General features: G+C 43.2%; 1 protein-coding gene across 1 annotated transcript in view; it reads left to right on the top strand.

Annotated features, from left to right (window-relative positions):
- Positions 1–21,663, top strand: part of ADGRV1 (adhesion G protein-coupled receptor V1) — a 251,651-nt gene that overhangs the window by 195,461 nt on the left and 34,527 nt on the right. The window contains exon 86 of the mRNA XM_035100245.2: positions 11,128–11,285. Within this exon, the coding sequence (XP_034956136.2) occupies positions 11,128–11,285 (158 nt within the window). The remainder of the gene's footprint in view (positions 1–11,127; positions 11,286–21,663) is intronic.

Below are 21,663 nucleotides of genomic sequence, written 5' to 3'. Positions count from 1 at the left end.
TTCCAGTGTGTCTGTTTATGAGAGGGGGGGGGATGTTTGCCCAGCATTCCTGTTGTTAGAATGATATCAAAACCTGAATATTTTATAGCTGACAAAAATAGAAAGCATTGAGTTGCTGTGAATATAGGCTGATCACACATTTGTTTAATAACAATGGGTGATACCCAGGTCATAATCAAAGTGGATTTCATTGAACTTAAGGGACTTATGCTGCTTATGACCATTGATTTCAGTGGGTCTACTCTGAGTAGGGTTAATGTTAACTATCACTCAGCTGCTGTAATTTAGAGACTAAAAGTGCCAACCGCAAACATACTCAGAATCTCATCAGGAGTGATTTTTCAGTTTTGCCCACTTGCAAAATTAAACTCTGTGGGTGGTATTCAGCTATGTTTTACTCCAGCTAATCCCATTGATATTAACAAAGATGAGAAAGCTAGGTCTATTAATTTCAGTAAAATTTAGCTGAGTTTTGCCTTACAGATGTACCCGGTATTTGATATTTTTAAAAAAAGAAAATTCTACTTTTCTGCATAAAAGACAAATAAAACAAGTTTAAACTGCTTTAATCAATAAAGTTAGATGGAACAGATTTACATTATCATTCTTAAAGGACATTTTTGTAACATGCCATCCATCCTACAAGACTCACTTGATTTTTTCCTCATTTACTGGAGCTCAGGCAGGACAGCTTATTCGTTGTTTTCTTATCCTTTCTTTGCATATCCTGAACATGAAAACTCACATATTCTTGACTCATGCAAAATAGTCAAGATAACATTTGGCATCACATTTTCTTGTGGTGGGAAAGGAATAGTTCTGATATACCCTCAACACTGATTCTTCACATTTTATTTAATAGCTGTTGGGGCAACGCAGATATTTCCCAACCATTCTCAACATTACAGCACACAGCAATTTGACTTATTCAACTATTCTACTTTACATCTATCATCCCTGAACTTGTTCCTTTTATGTTGAAACTTCTGAAATGTGACTTCACCCTACAGTGTTCAGAACAGTTTGATAAATCAAACTGGTAAAGATCTTGAAATATATAGAGACATAAATAATTTGAGTGGTGACCTGCTAGCTGTAGAAGTCTTTTCTCAGTGAAAGAGAAAACAGCTGTATGCTCCCTGTCCTTCATGAAGCAGTTTTTCAAGAGTTCCAAAATGAATCTTGCTTAAAAGGGAGATAAAGGATGAGTGAATGTACTTTTAAATGAATTAATGCATAGTTAGTAGTTTCAAAGTACATTAACAAAAACCAGGCCACTTCACCTGATACAGTGAGGGGGGGAGTACTTGATCCCCTGCTAAATTTGCCTGTTTGCCCTCTGACGAAGAAATGACCAGTCCATAATTGTAATGGTAGGTTTATTGTAGCTGTGAGAGACAGAATAACAACAGGGGAAAACCCCAGAAACCCAGAAGAAAGTGCAAAGATCACTGTTAATGGGAGGGATTGTTGAGTTGTTTGTTGTTGTTGTTGTTTGTTGTTGTTCTCCACTGTAATATGAATCCAAAATATTGCCGTATTTGTTTCAAGAAAACGCCAGTTCAAGAAAACTGTGTTGCAGGCAGTGGCATCAAGTCCAAAAGTTCCAGTATGTCATTGAGTAAATAGAGTCATACACACCACAGCTGTTTTTAAACTTGGGACACGTGAATAGTTGATACGGTTCATCTGAGAACTGTTTACTTTTAAAGTTGCTTGCACTCAGAGCAGATGCATTGTAGAAAAAAAAATCCCCTGTTGATATTGCATTGGCAGTTAAGGGGATTTCCGGTGAAGTCAGGTACACTGAAAGAGAAACCAAAGGCAAAAGCTCTGTAAATAGTAATAAAGGGAAAGTCCAGCATATGTGCAAAAGGAAGGGTGTAATATTAGTTTTTATTTTAGTTTTCTTCTGTTCCACAACTAAATATGTTCTTTGGTTGACTGATCAGCTGATTTGAAAAGTTATCACATGCAGTTGAATTTTACATTCCAACTACGAAGTTGTTGTACCTTTATGATCAAAAGTGCCTACCAAATAGGCCTGTATTCAGTCTCTAAAGCAGGCATCCCCAAACTGCGGCCCTCCAGATGTTTTGGCCTACAACTCCCATGATCCCTAGCTAACAGGACCAGTGGTCGGGGAAGATGGGAATTGTAGTCCAAAACATCTAGAGGGCCGAAGTTTGGGGACGCCTGCCCTAAAGCTTCCATGTGGTACAACTGTACTCAATTGAAAGCTGCGGAAGCTGCATCGATGTTCAGGTTCCAAAGAACGTTCACAAACCGGAACACTTACTTTCTGGTTTGCAGCATACGGGAGCCAAAATGTTTGAGTCGCAAGGCATTCAAGAACGAATGTATGACTGTATTTAATAGTTAAATGTGGTTTTTTTGTATTTAGTGATTGTTTATAAGTTGTGTACTTGTGGCATTTTTGAAAAAAAATTATATTTAAAATAATAAAAAGGAAGAGGGTGGGGCTAGCCTTGCTTTCCTATGAAACCCGGGATGATATGCAATGTAATCTATGTTAAAATCACTTGGCAGTATGCTTGTTCCAGTGGTGAAATGTTTTGTTTTGTACTGAAGAGAATGCATACGCAGGTTGTTGGTAACTTTGGGATCATCCACTCTTCTGTTTGTCCTGTGATTCCTAGGCCCGGGTTCGGGAGGTTTTCGTTCTGTCCTGCCACTTTCCTTGGGAAAGCCTGTGGTTTACTGCTGAATCAGACAAAACATCAGTTGGGTTTTCTGTGAATTGACATTTGTTCAGTAAACAGTGGGCTTTCCCCAGGGAAAGCAGCAGAACAAAAGAGGAACCTATTGGACCCATGCTAGAAATCATGGGACAAACAGAAGATATCAAGGGGCAAGGGAAAGCGTGGATGAGCCCTTTGTTGTGTAATCCGTTGCACAATGAGTTTCTGCTAGTGCATCTATTGCATTGGAGTTCCCTGTTGTGCAACATTAAAACTCACTCGTCTACTGGTGGAAGAGCCCTTGCACTAGCAGACAGAGAAGGTTGGATGCAGCCTTTGGGGTTTTCATAACTAGTGGTATGTGCTTTGTTGGAGACTAGGGCAAGTGCACACAGTCTGCTCATACATTGAGTGAGCATGGGGAGTGGGATCATGCCTGCTCACATTGCCTCAATCTTCACACCTTCTGAGTATGCAGGAGTTGGGTTGAGGCCTCAAGCACAATGCCACTCTACCCCTTCCATGTTTTCAGTCAACATAGTTTCATTATGTGAATGGGGTTGCAAGCACCATGAAAATGTTTAGAAAGAAAGGAGGGAGTATACAGTGGAGCCTCGGTTTATGAACACCTCGGTTTACAAATTTTCAGTTTACGAACGCCGCAGACCCATCTGGAACAGATTAATTTACTTTCCATTACTTTCAATGGGAAATCTGAAGGTATCTGAAGAAGTGTGCAAGCACACGAAAGCTCATACCAAAATAAAAACTTAGTTGGTCTTTAAGGTGCTACTGAATGATTTTTTTTCTATTTTGTTTCAATGGGAAAGTTTGCTTCAGTTTATGAACGCTTCAGTTTATGAACAGGCTTCCGGAACCAATTACACCCATGCTTCGGGTTAAGTACACTTCAGGTTGAGTACTCTGTGGACCCATCTGGGTCCACTTTCTATTACTTTCAATGGAAAAGTTCACTTCAGTTTATGAACGCTTCAGTTTAAGTAATGCGCGGACCATCTGGAACAGATTAATCCACTTTCCATTACTTTCAATGGGAAAGTTCGCTTCAGTTTATGAATGCTTCAGTTTATGAACAGACTTCCGGAACCAATTGTGTTCATAAACCGAGGTACCACTGTACTGGAAAACAGGAGCTATTGGCTGGCTTGGGAGTTACATCACAAAATATAATCCAATAGGTGCCTGTGACACTACTGCATAATCTTTCCCACAGAAAACTGTGCTCATTGTGGGTGGGTGGGTGGGTGGGTGGGGAAAGAAAACCCTCAAGTAACCATAGTAAACAGACCGATTCCTGGGAAATTGTAATTTATTTGGAACTGAGGCAGTATCATCTGGGCAGATGTATGATGTCTGTGCTGCCCTCCTGAAAGAAAGTTAGTGTCTGGGAAGACTCTGACTATGAATGCAGCAGAATAGCTATGGGGCAATTAATCTACATTAGATGATCTTTAGCACCCATAAAAGTTGGTCGACTAAAAGATAGCTCCCTGTTTTCTTCTGTGGCAGTTACATAGCAACAAATGCCTATAGCAATCTCATTAGTGTTTTCTTTGTAGCACAGAGAGTTGACGAGACTCACAGTCTGCCATGCTTTAGATGTAAGCAGCCACAACTGTCTGTCCCCTCCCCCCTTCTTTCCAGAGAACAAACAAGCTAACATGATCTGAGCCAGTGGTAACCTCAAGCATTTGTCTTAATGTTTGCTCAGCAACAGCATGCAGCAGCACCGGCAGCCAATAGGAAGGTTTTGTACTGCTGCCTTTACATATAGTAGTTCAGCATGTGTCTGCTGTTTCCTGTTCATCAGCTGGGAACACCAGATGCAGTTCTTTTGATAAGAGGTACTTGGGTTCAGAATCTCTGCTCAGGTCTTTCAAATGTAGATTTAGGGCTATTTGCAGACTATATCCACTCAGAGATACTGCCTTGGTGCTTTCTCCTAAAAAGTAAATACTGGTAACTGTGAACAACGATATGCACACACTCTCAAATTGTAATACCATTGTTTACAAACTGAACTGGCCAAAACCAGATAACTCTTCTGATGCATTCATCGCCACTTTGTGCATCTCTCCACATCATTCTGTGGGCAGCAAAGGAAGCCGCAGGGACAAAATGAGTACACATGCAAAGAGCACACAGTCATTTTAAAAGCAGTCACCATGCATAAAGCAGCAGCAGAATCCAGTGAGAGGTCTGTTGCGCAGTGTAAGAGACAATCTGCAATTCACACTGCAGGGAGGAAAGAATGAGCCCACACATGAACTGGTTTGTACTAGCTAAAGACATTGACACACAGAGAGACCATGCTTAGGACAAGAGGATCAGCCAAAGGAGAATTATTATAGGAGGGCCCTTTGGCTGATTGACATCCAATGTCCCTTTAAATGTGCTGTGGAAGAGTGGATTCTTGGCTTGCTTTTGTTCTTATTTTTGTTACATATTTTGTGTTTTTTTAATTGTAATTTTAAAAATCAATTCTTCACCTGGTTATTAAAAATTGCACTAAAAATTGCTATATTAATATTTAACACATTTTAAACTGGGGACCCAGAAAGTCACAGAGCTCAGTTCCCTGAATCAATATGCTGGGGAAAGAGTAAGGTGCCAGATAAGGAGGACACTCATTGACTGCTGCAGGAGGCTTGGGTCATATCCACACCATGCATTTAAAGGTCACATATTCCACTTCAACAGTTATAGCTCCAGGCCCAAGAATCCTGGGAACTGTGGTTTGTTAAGATTCTCCTAACACAGCTCAGCACCTGTAACAAACTGCAATTGCAAGGAAACTTTGGGGGAAGCCCTGGTTTTTAAATTGGTGCTTTAGATGTAAAGGACCCCTGGATGGTTAAGTCCAGGCAAAGGTGACTACGGGGTGCAGCGCTCATCTCGCTTTCAGGCTGAGGGAGCTGGCTTTTGTTCACAGACAGCTTTCCGGACTTGGTAGAGAACGTTGCAGTGTCATTTGCACTGGAAAGCACAATTTTGAATGTAAGGAGTTTACAAGTGTGCCATCTGTCTTGCACAGGGCATGATGAGGCAATAATATGCACTTTTTGAACAGCCATGGCTTCCCCCAAAGTATCCTGGAAACTGTAGTTTGTTATTCCCTTCTTAGAACTTCAATTCCCAGAGTTCCCTGGGAAGAGGGATGGAGTGTTTAACCACTGTAAGAGGGGAGTAGGGGTTTCTTAACAACTCTCAGCTCCCTTAACAAAGTACAGTTCTTTGAGGGAAGCTGTTTAAAGTGGTATGATATGGCTTTAAATGTATCGTGCAGATGGGGCCCAACTGACATACAGTGGTACCTTGAAAGTCGAATGGAATCCATTCTGGAAGTCCATTCAACTTCCAAAACATTCGGAAACCAAGGTGCAGCTTCCAGTTGGCTGCAGGAAGTTCCTGCAGCCAATCGCAAGCTGTGTCGGACGTTCAGGTTCCAAAGAATGTTTGCAAATTGGAACACTCACTTCCGGGTTTGTGGCGTTTGAGAGCCAAAATGTTTGACTCGCAAGGTGTTCGGGAGCCAAGCTACAACTGTATATTAATTAAAGCTAAGGATTTGCTTGTTTATGCCAGAGGGAATTTGCTGGCGACTATCCACAGCAGTATCAAATTAGATGTTAAACACACCAAGTTCCATGTACCCTCTTGTGCATATGTGCAGGAACTGGGTTGCAATTGCAGGTATGTGTTTCTTGGGTTTCAACTGAGCACTGCTTACAAAAGAATTAGGGGTATGGAGGTAAGCTCATTTTGCCAAGTCAGCATTTTCTGCCAATAGCCTATTTCAAAATGTTCCAATTAATTGCTCTGATAAGTCTTTACATGCACTCAGTAGAACAGAGCGCATAATGTCAAGCATTCAACAAGGAGGTGATTTAGAATTAAAAGGGAAACAGAGTAAGATATACAGGCGGTATATGAGCAAAAAGAGTACCCAGTAATTGTAGTAGCCTCTACTTCAGAGGCTTGCAGCTGGGGAGAAAAGGGCAGGTCTTCATTTGGCAGAATTTCTTATCTAGGAAGCTATAGCGTTCCTCTCAGTTATTTTCTGTCGATAGGCTCAACCTATTCTTTGACCTTTGTTGCTTCTAGTTAAAACTCATGATGAATGCAGAATTTGGTTTTGTGAACAGAGGAATGAGAATGAAGGGAAATGAGTCAATCCTAATCTAAAATCTTCCTTTAGAATTCACAGAAAGAGGGATGTCATGTGTTTAAACGCCCAGCAACTCTCATTAGGTTCATTGAAATGAACGGGATCAGTACAAGGGGGCAGATCTAGGAAATTTGCAGGTTCCCATTTATAGAGTTAACACAAAGTATGTATGTTCCTTGTACATGATGTCATCTTAGAACGGCCATTGAACCCTGTTCAGGCTAGAATTAGGAGTATAGGAAGGTCCTTTCAATCTGTTAGACACTACTAATCACTCTTCCTCAATTTTAATAGAGGTTTTCTCAGGTCTGGATTAAGACCTTTTGAGGCCCTAAGCACTTAAAAGCTTTTGGTGCCCCCATATATGTTGTCTGGGGCAAAGACGGCATGACTCAAGGCAGGTTGAACTCAATGGGAAGGTGACCAAGAGCAGAGCTCGAGCGCTTCCTTTTATTGAAAGCTCAGGATGACAGTTAATCATTACAACGACAGTGTAACTTCTAGCCAATTACAGCAGTGCAGTCCCATACAAGGTGATGTTTCCTGTAACGTCACACCCGGTCACTCCCTAAGACATCCTCCATAGCCCATGTGTTGTTTTGCCATGCCCTCTGTCCATGCTCCAAGCACATGTCACTCTGTAAACACCCCCTCCTAGTTCCCATTGTGTTACCCTCCTTGGCTTGACCCATCTGGTTTGTCCTGATTCATCCAGTTCCATCCAGATCCTCCTTGATCCTTCTAGCTCTGTTGTGACCTGTTGCCCTGCTGACCTGAGCCTCTGACCTGTCCTTCTTCACATGTTTCCCATTCTGACATTAGCCGGCTCGCTGTGCTAATGCCCACACTCTCGCAGATCGGTGTGGCTTGCCAGCACCAGATCTCAGTCATTCCCACACATGCCTGCACAATTTCCTTGTGTAATCCCCACACATATATATCTACCATAATTCAAAATATATTTTAAAAAACACCATAAAATAAAATTATATTTTTTGAAATGAAACAAAACCTACAGTAAGATGGAAAATAATGTTTATTTTTGTATAATAAAAAAATTCCTTCAGTAGCACCTTAAAGACCAACTAAGTTTTTATTTTGGTATGAGCTTTCGTATGCATGCACACTTCTTCAGATACAGTGAAATAGAAGTCCCCAGGCACTTATGTAGAGAAGGGGTGGGGATGGGGAGGGGAGGGGGGATCACTCAGAAGGGTGGTGGAAGTGGGTGATTGACTGACTGATAGCTGTTGATGACCGAAAACGACTGCAAATGGTTTTGCATGAAAAAGCAAGGGTTGAGATGGCTGAAGATCGCTTATCATGTATAATGAGATAAGAATCCGATATCTCTGTTCAAACCAGGTCCCTCCATGGTTTTGAGCTTGGTGATAAGTTGTAATTCAGCAACTTCTCTTTCCAGTCTATTTCTGAAATTCTTTTGTAGTAAGACAGCTACTTTGAGATCTTGTATAGAATGTCCTGGGAGATTGAAGTGTTCTCCTACTGGTTTTTCTGTCTTCTGGTTCCTGATGTCAGATTTATGTCCATTTATCCTTTGGCGTAGGGTTTGGCCTGTTTGTCCAATATAGAGAGCTGAAGGGCATTCCATGATACGAACAATTTCAATACAATCTTACAGCTGAATCCTGTGCTTTTGTGCTTTAATTTAGACAGCTTTTGTCACAGAATTTGTAAATTGAAAAGTGGAGTTGCTGGTCCATGGTAAATCTAGCAATGGAAAATTTCTGTGGTGACACCTCCCCCCTACTTCCCTTGATGCCCTAAGCACATGCTTATTTTGCTTAATGGTTAATCCAGCCCTGGGTTTTGTGATATGTCAATCTTGACCGTGAGAGTGTCGTTCGTTTAAAGTTAGTTTTGCACTTCAACCATGGCTATGGTTTAGTTTTTGTAGGCTCTTCTTTCTTTCTTTCTTTCTTTCTTTCTTTCTTTCTTTCTTTCTTTACTTTTTTTAGAGAGGAAATGCTATGTAAAAGATCCAGGTTTGCGTAGGTACAGCTGCCCACACCTTGGCAGAATTGGCATAAGGCTCAATGCAGACGCACAGTAATGCAGACATACAGCTGGGAATTTAAGGCCTGTGAGTTTCCAATACAGTCAGCTGATGTGCAACCACTGGCGTGTGTGTCCTTTTGGACCCGGAAGGGGGTGGGGCACGCTTATGCGCACTCTGCAACACACGTAGGGACCAGGAAATGAACCCCCGTGTGAAATAGTTGCCACCCATACCTCAATAATGGCCCATCATACTGGAGTGTATGCCCACCTGTGCATGTCCAGAACATCTGTTGTGAACCCTTTGTATAGCCACCTACACATGGGTGGTTGCAGTCAGGTGATAATGCCTTTAATCATATTTATGCCTAAATCACAATGACTGTACTGATAAACATTGCACATTCATATTTTGGAGAGCTAATAAGTAGCTTTTTTGTGTGTGTATCTTCCCCACCCCCACCCGCCTGTTTATTCTTGCTATGTAAAATAGTCAGGGGTGCACCACACCTTCTGAAAGAAATTGAAATTTTTACTATAAATCTTTTCTCCTTGAAATAACAGAGTTCAGAAATTAAAGCCCAAAGGAATGGAATCTACTTGGAGCTTTGTGCCTAGCAATGGAGAAAAAATAAATCTATTTGTATTCATTGGAAACTAAATTGACAATGGTGTTTTCTCTTCGTAAGCCGGACGTATATTTTTATCCTTCATGCTTCATGAAGTTTCTAAAATCAGATGATTGTGTGCTTCCTTGAAGATGTTAAGAGTGGATTAACGGCAGGAACATCCTGTTGTTAGGAATTCTTGAGCTGAAAATGTTTGTTCCCGTACAGCCAAAACCTGTTTATTTTCTGAATAAAACAACGTATGTGTCACTGTCTGTGCAATCTTATATGTGTTTAGTCTGAATTAAGCCATATTCAGTTCAATTGGATATTTTCCCAGCTAAGCATGCTTAGAGTTGCAGTCTTTAATGATGTAGATGAAAGTCCTAAGCACTTTACTGAGACAAATCGAGAAATTCAGCATTTTACTAAGGAGAGTACAAAATGGCAGCAGCTGTAATGCTAGCACATACTAACTAGAGGCATACTTTTCAACAGTGCTGCATTTAAAAAAAGGATGCAAGCAAGTGGAGAGGGAATTATAAGTAAGTAAGTCAAGGGAACTGAATATGTATGAGTTTAGGGAAGGCTTGTAGCTAATGGGTGGGACTGAGGATGTCTCCAATCTGAAACTCTGGAAAAATGTTGCCAGCCAGTGTAGGCAGTACTAACAGCTAGATGGATCCATGTCCTGACTCAGTATAAGCATCATGTATTCCTAAAACCTGTTTAGTCTTGATACCCAACTTAGAGCCACTGCTTCTGTGCTAGGAGCTAAAATCCATTGTTCAAAATATTCCATTGAAGTTGTCCTTGGAAGATGCGACATTGCCTTCTTCTCCACTGACGGAATTTCAATGTTCTCATCCATCCTTGACTAATGAAATGCTCATCCATCTCCCCCTCCTAATTCGCCCACCCACGGTTGGGTTTGCAGAAGGAAAGTACTTGTTTCCACCTGTTCTTTGATTGCCAAATTGGAATATAGAGGTCTAGCCTCACCCATTTCCCCACCACAGTGTAAAAATACTGAGTGTAAGTTATAATTTAAATGGATGAAAAAAAGCAAAGAGCCACAAAGAAGGAGGAAATGGCAGGAGGAGGTAGTTCGGTGAGGAAAAATGGCTTCAGCCTCCAAGTGGCATGTAGTTTGGTTTAACTACAATGGAAATTATTGCCTTTCATTACACACTAAACTCCATGAATTTTTTTTTAAGTGTTGTTTTTTAATTAAAAAAATAGATGTTTGTGGTTACAAATGCTCAAAATGGAAAATTACACAGCACACTTTAAAGAAATGGTGTGATTAAGTGTCCATATTAAATAAACATATTTAGAACTGTAAAAAATAATTTTCTGTGTACTTAGCTCTTTTTTGTTTATATTGGAATAAGAAGAAAATTAATCACATTTTAATAATTATGATTTCTCATTATTTCAAGATGTACAAGGCCATTAAGACCACTTGAAAATAAATAGTCATGTTATTTGAGTAGGTAATTAAACAATTTGTAGCTTGTAAAGAAATGTTGTATTCCTCCCCCTCCCATGCACCATGCAAACTGCCTATAATGTCTGGAAATTACCTGGTTTTTCTCTTTCTTTCCAGGTGCTTTATCCCAAATATTTATGCAGCCCTTTTCACTGCTGTGCTGGTTCCACTAGTATGCTTGGTGGTGGTATTTGTGGTGTTTATCCATGCCTATCAGGTGACACCCCAGTGGAAAGCATATGATGATTTATTCAGAGGAAGAACGAATGCTGCAGGTACGGAAAATGGAATGGTCCTAATCAAACTAACAAGGCAGGTTCCTGCAATAACCAGTCTCTCCAAATAGGTAGCCACTTTCTTACTGGAAGGCTTCCTGTGCCTTTAACAGCTTTTGTGTTATGCAGAAATTAAACAGGTGAAGAAGTCCTTCTTCCTATTTGTCCCGCTGAAGCAGCCTGGTGAAATGGCTGCCCCCAGGTGACAGTTGTGGGAGAGGAGGCCTGATGGAGCTGGCATATTGCAGCAGAGTCGATGGAGTGAGTCCTGCTTCTCAGCTCTCCCAGTGCTGGAATGGCTTCCCCCTTTTGCAGCCATCTCCTTCACCGTTTTAGGGCATAATCTGTGAGAAAGTTCTCTGTGTGGGCCCCACTGAAATAAACAGCACCTCTCATCCATTTTGAGCAGTGCTTGAGAGAGTCTTTTTTGATTTTGCCCACAGAACATTGGTAGGGATTTCTCCACAAATCCTTACTCTTTTTATCAGATTTGTGAGGAAATCCCCATAGATTTTTTCTTCTTCTAAATCTCAGGCCAGATAAGTTTAAGTGTAGCACATACAGTGACCTAAAGTCAGTGAGCAACTCTCCAAATGTACTATACCTAACATACTGGGGATCCCTCTTGCCATTATTTTTATTCATTCTGTTTTGATCTTCTGCCAGTTTATTTCTACGTATAGGAAGAAGTCATGTTAGTGAATTTCCTGTTGGCATAAGTCCTGCAGACCCAACTCCTTTGTCTCACGAGGGAGAAAAAAAAAGAAGTACAATCTGATCACACGATGTACTCATTTCCCCTTTTCCCCTCCCCCCCACTTCCTGGCTTATGTACTTCAAACTTCTGAGACAATTAGAGCGGAAAGGAAAGTTTAGATTGCCATTTGTGTCTTTCAATTTCTTTTAAACTAAAGAGCGCTGAGAAAAGTGGTGGATTTTATGACAGGGAGCTGCATTTCTGAGGCTGTCATCCTACCTAATGGGAATATGTCCTATTGAACTCAGAGGGTTCAATGGGTTAGTGTGCTTAGGATCTTGCTGCTCGCGTCAGTTTTATGTACCTGCTGTTTCATATAACTTTTGTTATCACCTTAGATATCATGAAGAGGCCAGGTGGATTATTGCCTTTATTACTTTTTTTGTCATAGTTTGTTATCCATCTGCAGTAGCAAACATGGGGGCTGGTAAGCCCATCAGAATCAGACCATCTTTAAAATGAACACATAAATTCAGAGATAAAGTTCTAGATCACGGAGGTTGACTCTGGTAGCTTTTTCACAAAGCAAGATTATGGCATGGTACTAATAAAAATGGTGATGTGGATGGCATAAATAGACTGCGTCATCTGGTGTGTGTGTGTGTGTGTGTGTGTGTGTGTGTGTGTGTGTGTGTGTTTATTGTAGGTGGCATGCAACATGCTTGAGCCATCTGTAATTATTTTTGCTTCAAGCATCTTCTGCCATGCATCTGCTTCTTAATTTTTGTATGCTGTTACAGACTTTATCAGTTGATCTGTGACTTACCAGTAATAGTCACTAGTGAGTAGTCCTATTCTGCAGCAAGGACTTGAACTGGATATCCTTGTGCAATTAAAAATGGTATTGTCCAACTACTGACCGGAAAAACCTGATAGGAAAGGAATGATTTTACTAAGAGGTAATGTGTTTTGAGTTGTGTCAACAGGAACATTTTCTTTAAACAGAAATAGGTGAGTCTTTTGAGGTGTCTAGGGCACTACCTGATCCAGCCCTGGTGGATGAGTTCCAGTTGTTGAAGCCTGGTTACATAGACAAGATGCCTTGTTGAGAACTGTCCATTGCAGATGCAGCTTCCCTTTGCCCCTAGTGCCTCATTGCATTGAGTAGGGAGGGAATGTCTCCCGTAGGTCCTTGAGACAGGGAATAGTCCTCCTGGTAACTTTAGAATAGTGCCAAGACTTCTGAAGAAACCTGCTTTGGATCTGGAAGATGAGCAGGATTCTATTCATCCCGTCCCGTCCCAGCCCCCCACAAAGCCTATGGAAGAAAGCTTGAGTTATTCTAAACCAAATTGTACTCAGCTGTGTTCCCAGTGATATCATTTATCTGGATCTGGCAGCAGAGCGAGGCATCTCTGCCTCCCACGTCTGTACCTGGTGCACTGTGAAAATAGACATGGGAAACTGCATTTCCCAGATTGATGTTTGACTCTTGTACTGCACAGCAGCATTCCAGGCACCTGAGGGAGGTTGAGGGACGTCCCGCTACTGTTACCGTTACCCATCGGCCATGTAAGAAGATGGGAGGAGAAAGGGTGGAGGGAGAGCTGTGCATGAGGCTTTGGGGATGAGTGAGGAAGGGACTAGTTTCGGTATAGTTTCAGTATGTTGCTTTCCTTGCATTTGTGCATTATAAGCCCCCAAGTTAGTGACACCAGCTTTGGTGATTCGAACAGGTACCATAATTTATTTACAAATAAAGAGCTAGGATCTTCAGCATTCCATCAGACAGCGAGGTGGTTCATACATAATATATGACCTATAGCAGCAAGAGAGACTCCTCCTTGCAGTGTTTAGAGTGGGGCTTGTGGACTCCACCAGCAGTGAGATATTGTGAGCTATCAGTAAGCTGTGAGTGCACATTTCAACATGTTGAGCAAATGGCACAATCTGTGCATGTTTGCCCAAAACTAAGCCCCACCACAATCAGTGGGGCTTCTGCATAGAATGCAGCCTTTCTTAACTTTTTGAAGCATTTCTTCAGTTCGGCTGGGTCTATGAATAGATCTTCTCTACAGATGAAAACTGAACTCCCATGATTCTGTATGGTGTGTGAGATTCTGTGCTAGTTGCGTGTGGAGACCTTTTACCACCCCCTGGAATAAATTCAGACAAGACTCAAATTTCAGGTTTGGTTTTTGGCAGAATTTAGGCCACAACTTTATTGATTACAATCAAGTGAGTGGTTGCATAGGCTCTGGTTAGACTAGCTCCCTGCACCCTTGCAGGCAGCGCTGACCCTGGGCACCAACCATAGGTCAGCCTTGGGACAGAGGTGAGCAGGGGTGCCTTCCATGCCTCCCCCCCCCAGATAAGCTCTGAACTCAGGCTCAGGTCACAACCCCGCTCGGGGAAGACCAACCATGAGTCCGTGGATTCCTTCTTAAAGGAATATCCAACGCATAGGGATGGCTAGGCATCCTGCCATCCCAATCCACCTGAACCAGAGCCTATCCACAACCTTACAAGTTGTGACGATTTGCTACGCGGCAGGCAAAACCCAAGTGGCACCAGCCAATCAGCCAAGTGGGGAAAATTCCTGCCATGCCGCTGTCCCAACAACAGGCGACACACGACGGCATAGCAAGGTCAAGCGCAAGCCCTAAATATAGGGAGATGTGGGCGGGTGTTCCGATGCACAGAGCCCCAAAGAGGAAGCTCAAGGACACGTGCATCCGCTTAAATAGAGGTCCCTCGGTCGCGTTGACTGGCATCCCTCTTGCCCAATTGCTCCCCAGATCGAGGGACTACCAATAGGGTGTTGTGGCTATCTAAACGTTCCCACCCACAACACAGGGTGTGGTTGCCATGTCCCACCGCAACATGTGCCCTCTTGTTAGGGAGGAACTGATAAATCAAATGTTCCGCGTTGCTGTGTTACTGCAGCCAAGCAAAATTGTTGCCATTGGCCATTCTTTCAACATTAAAAATCTCCAAAAACGGAAAGACTGTTTTCTGAAATACGAACATATTCAGCTTATAAAACCATATTGCTTTATTTATTTGGAAGGTTTCAGTTGGTTCAGATTGTTTTCTAAGCCAGTTTGTATAACTTTGCTGCAAAGTGTTTTGTTCTTTGCCAAGAGTTTTAATAATATTTGTACAGGAACCAAATGGAACTGTAGCTAAAATAAAAAAATCAAACAAACTAACAGCTTGAGCCTATGGATCAGAAGCCCAAGTAGTTACATCTGCCACTGCAGAAACTCCTTTCCCCAACCCACCATTCCCCCCCCCTTCCATCACACCTGCTCCCTTCTATGGTGTACCAACATGTGTTTTCCTAAAGGAGATAAAGCAGTGGTTAGGGAAATGATTATGCACCCCCCCCTTTGCATTTTTTCCATTTCCTTATGCAGCTTTGCAGGGAAAACAGCAGGCTCTTGGACTTTTATTACACACACAAAATGTGTGTAATGTTTGTTCAAGGCTGATCACTTGCAGTACATAAACCGTTTCTGCATAGCCCTGCCAGGAGAATCTGCAAGTTTGATCCAGTTTGCTCTGGACATTAAGTAGGATCATCTAGTTTGACGTTCCAAGTCTGAAATCCCTAGGGCATTAAAAAATAAATAAATAAAATTTCAAAAATATAGCCAAACAAAAGTACAGAACGTGACTAGCTGCTCTAAATTTTTACGCCTCAACCCTGCGGGTCACTTTCCATGCTCTGGTTTTCAGAAATACAGGTGCTCCAGTAAGTCACTCCCAGATATAAGAAAAGAAATCATTGCATGTGGATGATTCATATACTGGTGTTTACTCTCTCAGCTTAGAAATGAGCATGCTGAGTCATAGAATACAGCAGCAATGCAATTGACTAACAGATGACAAGTTTTGATGAAGGGGAATGGTGTATGGAACTTCTTTTGAATTGCCAACAAGTCATTAACTGTTTTTAATATATCTCTTTCCAAATGTTCACACCCAGTTCTCCACTTAAACAAATCATTTCTTTAAAAATAAATCTTGTTTGGTTTGTTCCTGAACATCTGGGATGGGAGAGCTTTGATGCCCGAGGCATCGATACAAAGTATAATTACGATTCAGATACCACCTTCGCTAATGAAGCCTGACATGTAAAACAGTCTAAGCTACCCTTCCTGACCCCTCCCTTAGGTATCTATCTGCAGTATTTTTCTACTGACCATTTTTCAGATGGTGCCACGTATTGGAATTACCCAATTTAGGGGCCCAGTGATACTATTAATTCAGGGGACTATTGTTTTGCGTTCCTGCCTTCTACCGTGTTTCTCATATTATAAGACACGTCTTATATTTATTTTTTCCTCAAAAAAACACACTATGGCTTATTTTCAAGGGATGTCTTATTTTTTTCCTCCTCCTCCTGCCGCGGCCAGCATTGCTGCTGCTCCTATCACTATGTCTTATTTTCGGGGTATGGCTTATATTCCTTGAATGCTTAAAAATCCTGCTATGGCTTATTTTATGGGGATGCCTTAAAATATGAGAAACAGGGTACTAATCCCGTGCCCAGAGAGGTTTCCTACTAGTGTTTACTTCCCCACCCCCATTCCAGACCCATTCATTGTTACATTTTCTCTCCACAATCCCCACACAGATGTTTTGGGGTTTTGTTTTGTTTGCTCATTAGGCTAGTTTCTACATACTGCTTGTCCGGATGGAGGATAAGCATTAACAGTCAAGGGCACATTCTAGCTAGGCAAAACCAATGAGGGGCATGGCCAGAGAGAGTCCAAAGGGCCAGGTGGCATGCCATGGAGGTGGCAGCCCTACGTCCTGAGGCTTCCCACCCCAGGCATGTATGTGTGAGAAATACAATAAGGTTAATACTAGGACAGTCAGGGGCAAAATCTAAATGAGGGCTGGTCTGGAAGAATATGTCTTCAACTACTTTGTGTGCCCAAAACCCCTTGATTGGCTCATGATATGTCAATCAAGGAATCTTATACAATGATCCAGCCGTCTTAAGCATATCTGGCGCCCTGGCGCCAAGATCCCTCCGGCGGCGCCCTCCCTCGTTTCCCTGCGCGGCTGTCTGGCGTGCGCAGTGCGGCTGCCGCGGGTGCAGCTGTGTGGCGCCGCCTGGCGCCCTGGCGCATTGCGCCACCCAGCCTTGCCTTAGGGCCGGCCCTGCAGTGATCATAATTCAGAGCTCACTGGAGGCTCCACAATTCACCATAAGTATGGTTTCCCTCCTCCCTTTCTTTCGCCCAAAGCAGGGAAGTTGTATGGTTCCTTGCGGGATCATTGCCTGGGGAGCGATGTGGAGCTCATAGGCATTCTGGTAAATTGCCCAGTTTAGCATACCTGAATTTTTCTTCCATCAACAGACACCAACTTGTGCATTGTCTGCTGCTGGCTTTCCTTTACTAAAAGTGGCTTTACTTTGGGATTAACATTTTTCCTGTGCTGAGACTCTGTTTCCTCCCTTAACATAACTCTGGGGCAGCCCATGCATAAACTTTTGAGAAAAGATCAAACTGCAGTAAGAAGCTCATTGTGTAATTATTTGAGAGAGTTCAGTTAAGAGTTTTCTCAAATTGTTCCCGTTGAATTCAGGAGGCCTTAAAATGCTTTTTCCTTTGACAGAATCTTGCCCTTTTTCTTTTGCTGTCAGATCAATTCCTGTCCTTCTAGCCCTGCTATGAAGAAAATAAAAGTTACTTTACAGAATAGTCCCCCCCCCAACTAATTAAAAATATTTTAAAATTTAAACACATCATGTCACCTTTTCAACTCAAGAGGGAGAAGCAAAGCAAATATTTGCAAAGAAACTCAGGGCACTATTAACACAATGTTCCAATTATTCTCTTTATTGGCTTTTGGGGGGTGGGGTAATGTAAACACCATAGCCAGGGGGGAAATGAACACAATATGCTGACATTACAAAGAAAATTCAGACATTTAGAAGTGCTTGAGGATGTGCATTGTGTCTGGTCTTTATTGAGCATTCATTTTTATTTGTTTGAGGGGAGGTTCTACAACAATGAGCATTCATCCTGAGCTGCTCATGGAGTGTTTATACATCTTCCCATTAATCATTTCTTCATCCCACGCTTTTCAGTACATTTCACCATCACTTTTTAAATCACAAATGGTTTGGGGTAAGGGGTTTTTTTAAGTGGCTTTGTTGCACTAGGGCAGGGGTCCCCAAACTAAGGCCCAGGGGCTGGATGCGGCCCAATCACCTTCTAAACCCGGCCCGCAGACGGTCCGGGAATCAGCATGTTTTTACATGAGTAGAATGTGTTCTTTTATTTGAAATGCATCTCTGGGTTATTTGTGGGTCCTGCCTGGTGTTTTTACATGAGTAGAATGTGTCCTTTTATTTAAAATGCATCTCTGAGTTTTTTGTGGGGCATAGAAATTCGTTCATATTTTTGTTCAAAATATAGTCTGGCCCCCCACAAGGTCTGAGAGACAGGGGACTGGCCCCCTCCTGAAAAAGTTTGCTGACCCCTGCACTAGGGCAACAGAGCACTTTAATCCACTTAACTGTGTAAACCTAAATTTCCAGTATATACTTGAATCCCTCCTGGAAAATAGTGGCAGTCTAGAGGTGCCATACATTCCTGACTTCATTGCTTTTCAGTGCTGAGCAATTAGTATTTTTAACTCAAGCAACAAAGTATGGTGTACTCTATACTTAAACCATTTCCACAAATGTTTTCTGATCTCCAAACTCAAGCTAACATAAAATTGTTAACATTTAAAGAGCAAACATGAATCACTGTGGCTTAAACCCTGAAAATCTTTTGATCCTTGGTTGACAGCTGAGAATTATCTTTTCCAATAAGCTATGCCAAAATCATGATCAAGGACCAGATATTTATTAACAAATAAAGCTTATTAGTTTGTATTGCCAACAACCTAGTTTTCTAATCATAACTAATGAATGACCCAAAGTGTCTCCCATCCCAGCAGTATTCCTTAACAAAGGTTTCACTGCTTTACTTCGTAAGGAAAGTAACAACACAAGACTTAAAAGCCAGTTTCCTCTTACACTGGGTTTTCCCTGCACAAAAAACGCTTTTAAGCTCTCTGCTTTGCTTGCGTTTAACTTGCAAAATTTTAACCAGCTGGCTTCCAACCATGGAAGGTTGAAATGGCACAAATTAAATCTGTGCAATATGCTAACATACTGTACATGAAAATGTGTGCAACTTTAGCCTTACCTACCTCTTTGGTCAGAAAACACACACATGCCCTTTCAGTGCAGATGATCAGGCTTGGTAAATGGACTCGTAGCTTTTTCCACTCTGCTGCTAGCCCTACTCCTGACTGCCCCCGCCACAGTCGTTTTAAAAGAACCATCATAGAATCGTAGAGAGTTGGAAGGGATTATTTTGCCCATCGTGAGGCTCGAACCCATGACCAGGGCCAGATTTATGTTTGATGAGGCCCTAAGCTACTGAAGGTAAGTAATGGGGCCCTTTATATGTCCAGCTGTCCTTTGTCAACAACAAATTGTCGCTGTTTTTTGTTACAGGTAGGTAGCCGTGTTGGTCTGAGTCAAAACAAAAAAAAATTCCTTCAGTAGCACCTTAAAGACCAGGGGTGTCAAACTCAAATTCATCGGGGGCCGCATCAGCAGTTTGGTCACCCTCAAAGGGCCGGTTGTGTCTGTAGGACTATGTGTCCACTCTTTATTATCATAAATTATTGTCACTGCATTCAATTATTACTGGTTTTTGTAATAATGTAAGCTCATTCCCGCCCCCACGCGGATCACATTCCTGCGTCGTGGCGCGTGTGTGGGAGGGGATGTAAACGAGGGAAATTTGAACAAAAGGTGGGGATCGACGGCTTCCGGGGGGGGGGGCTCAACTAAACCTTCGGCAGGAAGGAGAAAGCCACTGCTGGGATTAAAAACCTGCAGATGGAAAGAGGGCTTCCCTCTCCCGCCCTGCGCACACCCAAACCCCGCTAGGCAGGATGCCACACGCTGCAACCCACCCCATGCTTTGGAGAGGGGCAGGAACATGCGGTGCAGCACCAACTCCCTGCTTTGCTTTTGCATCCTCCCTCCTCAGCGCCAGAGTCCCTTCCCCTCGCGCTGAGGGAGGGCAGCGGATTTCCCGAGGAGGAAGGCGGCGGCAGCCCCAGCGGACGTGCATCTTCGCCTCAGAGCTGCTCTTCCCCCCACCCGCGCTGTTGTCGTCTTCGCCGCCGCCTCTCCCTACCGGGACTGCAGGCAGAGGAGGCTTGAAAACCTCCCCCCCAAAAAAAAATTCCCCTCCCACCTACTCAAACCGCGAGACGACTCCATCTGGAGCCCTACATCACGAGGTGCTGAGAGGTGGCGGCGACAGAGCGGGAAGAGCAGGAACCCATGCCGTCGTCGCCGCCTCCCTCCCGGCCGCCCCCCAGGGAGCAGCTCCACCGGAACTGAGAAGCCAAAGGGCGGCTCGGGGGTGGGGGGCAGAGCAAAAGCCAGGCACCCTCCCGAGTGTCTATGAGGAGAAAACGGGGGAAGAGGGAAGAGAAACCCGGCTCCATCAAGAGAGCGACTGTTGCGCTTCGCCTACTTCCCCCTCAGGCTCACTCCGCGTCCCTTTCGCCCGCTCGCTCGCCCACCTCCCGGATGCAGCCGAGTAGAGGAAGGGAAGCGGCGGGCGGCGGCTCCCCAGTGCCGCCTCACTCGCTCTCGGAGACAACAGCAAAGCCTGCAAAAAAAAAATCCAGCGCTGCTCCGTCCCGGCACCAACTTTGCCGGCAGCGCCTGTAGGGCTTTCCTACCTCCTCGGCGGGCTTCCTCCTCCTCCTCCTGCATCTCACTTCCCCGTCTGGCCGCTGTGCCACCGCCTCCCTCAGCCTCATTCGAAATTGAAATTCCCTGGCCAAGGCAATCAGCGCGGCTCCACCGCCCCGGCCTCCGCCTGCAGCCCCGCCCCCGGTTTTGACCCTCGACCAATCGCAGGCTCCAGAACTACTGTCAGCGGTTATTGTCGGCGGCGGCTACGCGGGCCACATGACGAGGTCTGGCGGGCCGGATTAGGCCCCCGGGCCTTGTGTTTGACACCCGTGCACCAACTAAGTTTTTATTTTGGTATGAGCTTTCGTGTGCATGCATGCTGTTTTTTGTGTTGAATATATGCTATATGGTAATTTATGGACCTAATAGGTATCTAAAGCCATTTGCACATTGTAGAATGTAGACACCCTATATATAGAAATGAGCAAACCAGTGATATTTTAGGGAGCAGACTAGTAGGCGGGGCCCATTACTTACATCATAGGAGCCTACACAACACAAAACACTGTTGCTGTATGTAGGTTGTTTTATTTGTTTTTTAATCTTATATTTTGGAAATGTACATCCAGGTTTTTTTTCCTTTACATTTTTTTGGGGCCCCAAGAGAGTGGGACCCTAAGCTGTAGCTTGTTTAGCTTATACGTAAATCCGGCACTGCCCATGACCCTGAGATTAAGAGTCTCCTGCTCTACCAACTGAGCTATCCCAGGCAACCTTTACATACATTAGCAAGTGAAATGTAGTTTTAGGGGAATGCTTAAAAGGCTCAGATGCTTCTATCTCAGGTAGAGACAGTTGGGTTTCATTTGCTTGATCGGATAACTTAGGATGTGATTGTATGCACTTTCATTTAGAAATAATGCCTTTTGAACACAGTGGGA

The sequence above is a fragment of the Zootoca vivipara genome, chromosome 11 (assembly GCF_963506605.1).
Source record: "Zootoca vivipara chromosome 11, rZooViv1.1, whole genome shotgun sequence".
NCBI lineage: Eukaryota > Metazoa > Chordata > Lepidosauria > Squamata > Lacertidae > Zootoca > Zootoca vivipara.
Note: the sequence above shows the minus strand (reverse complement) of the source record. Positions and strands in the feature narration are given on the sequence as shown.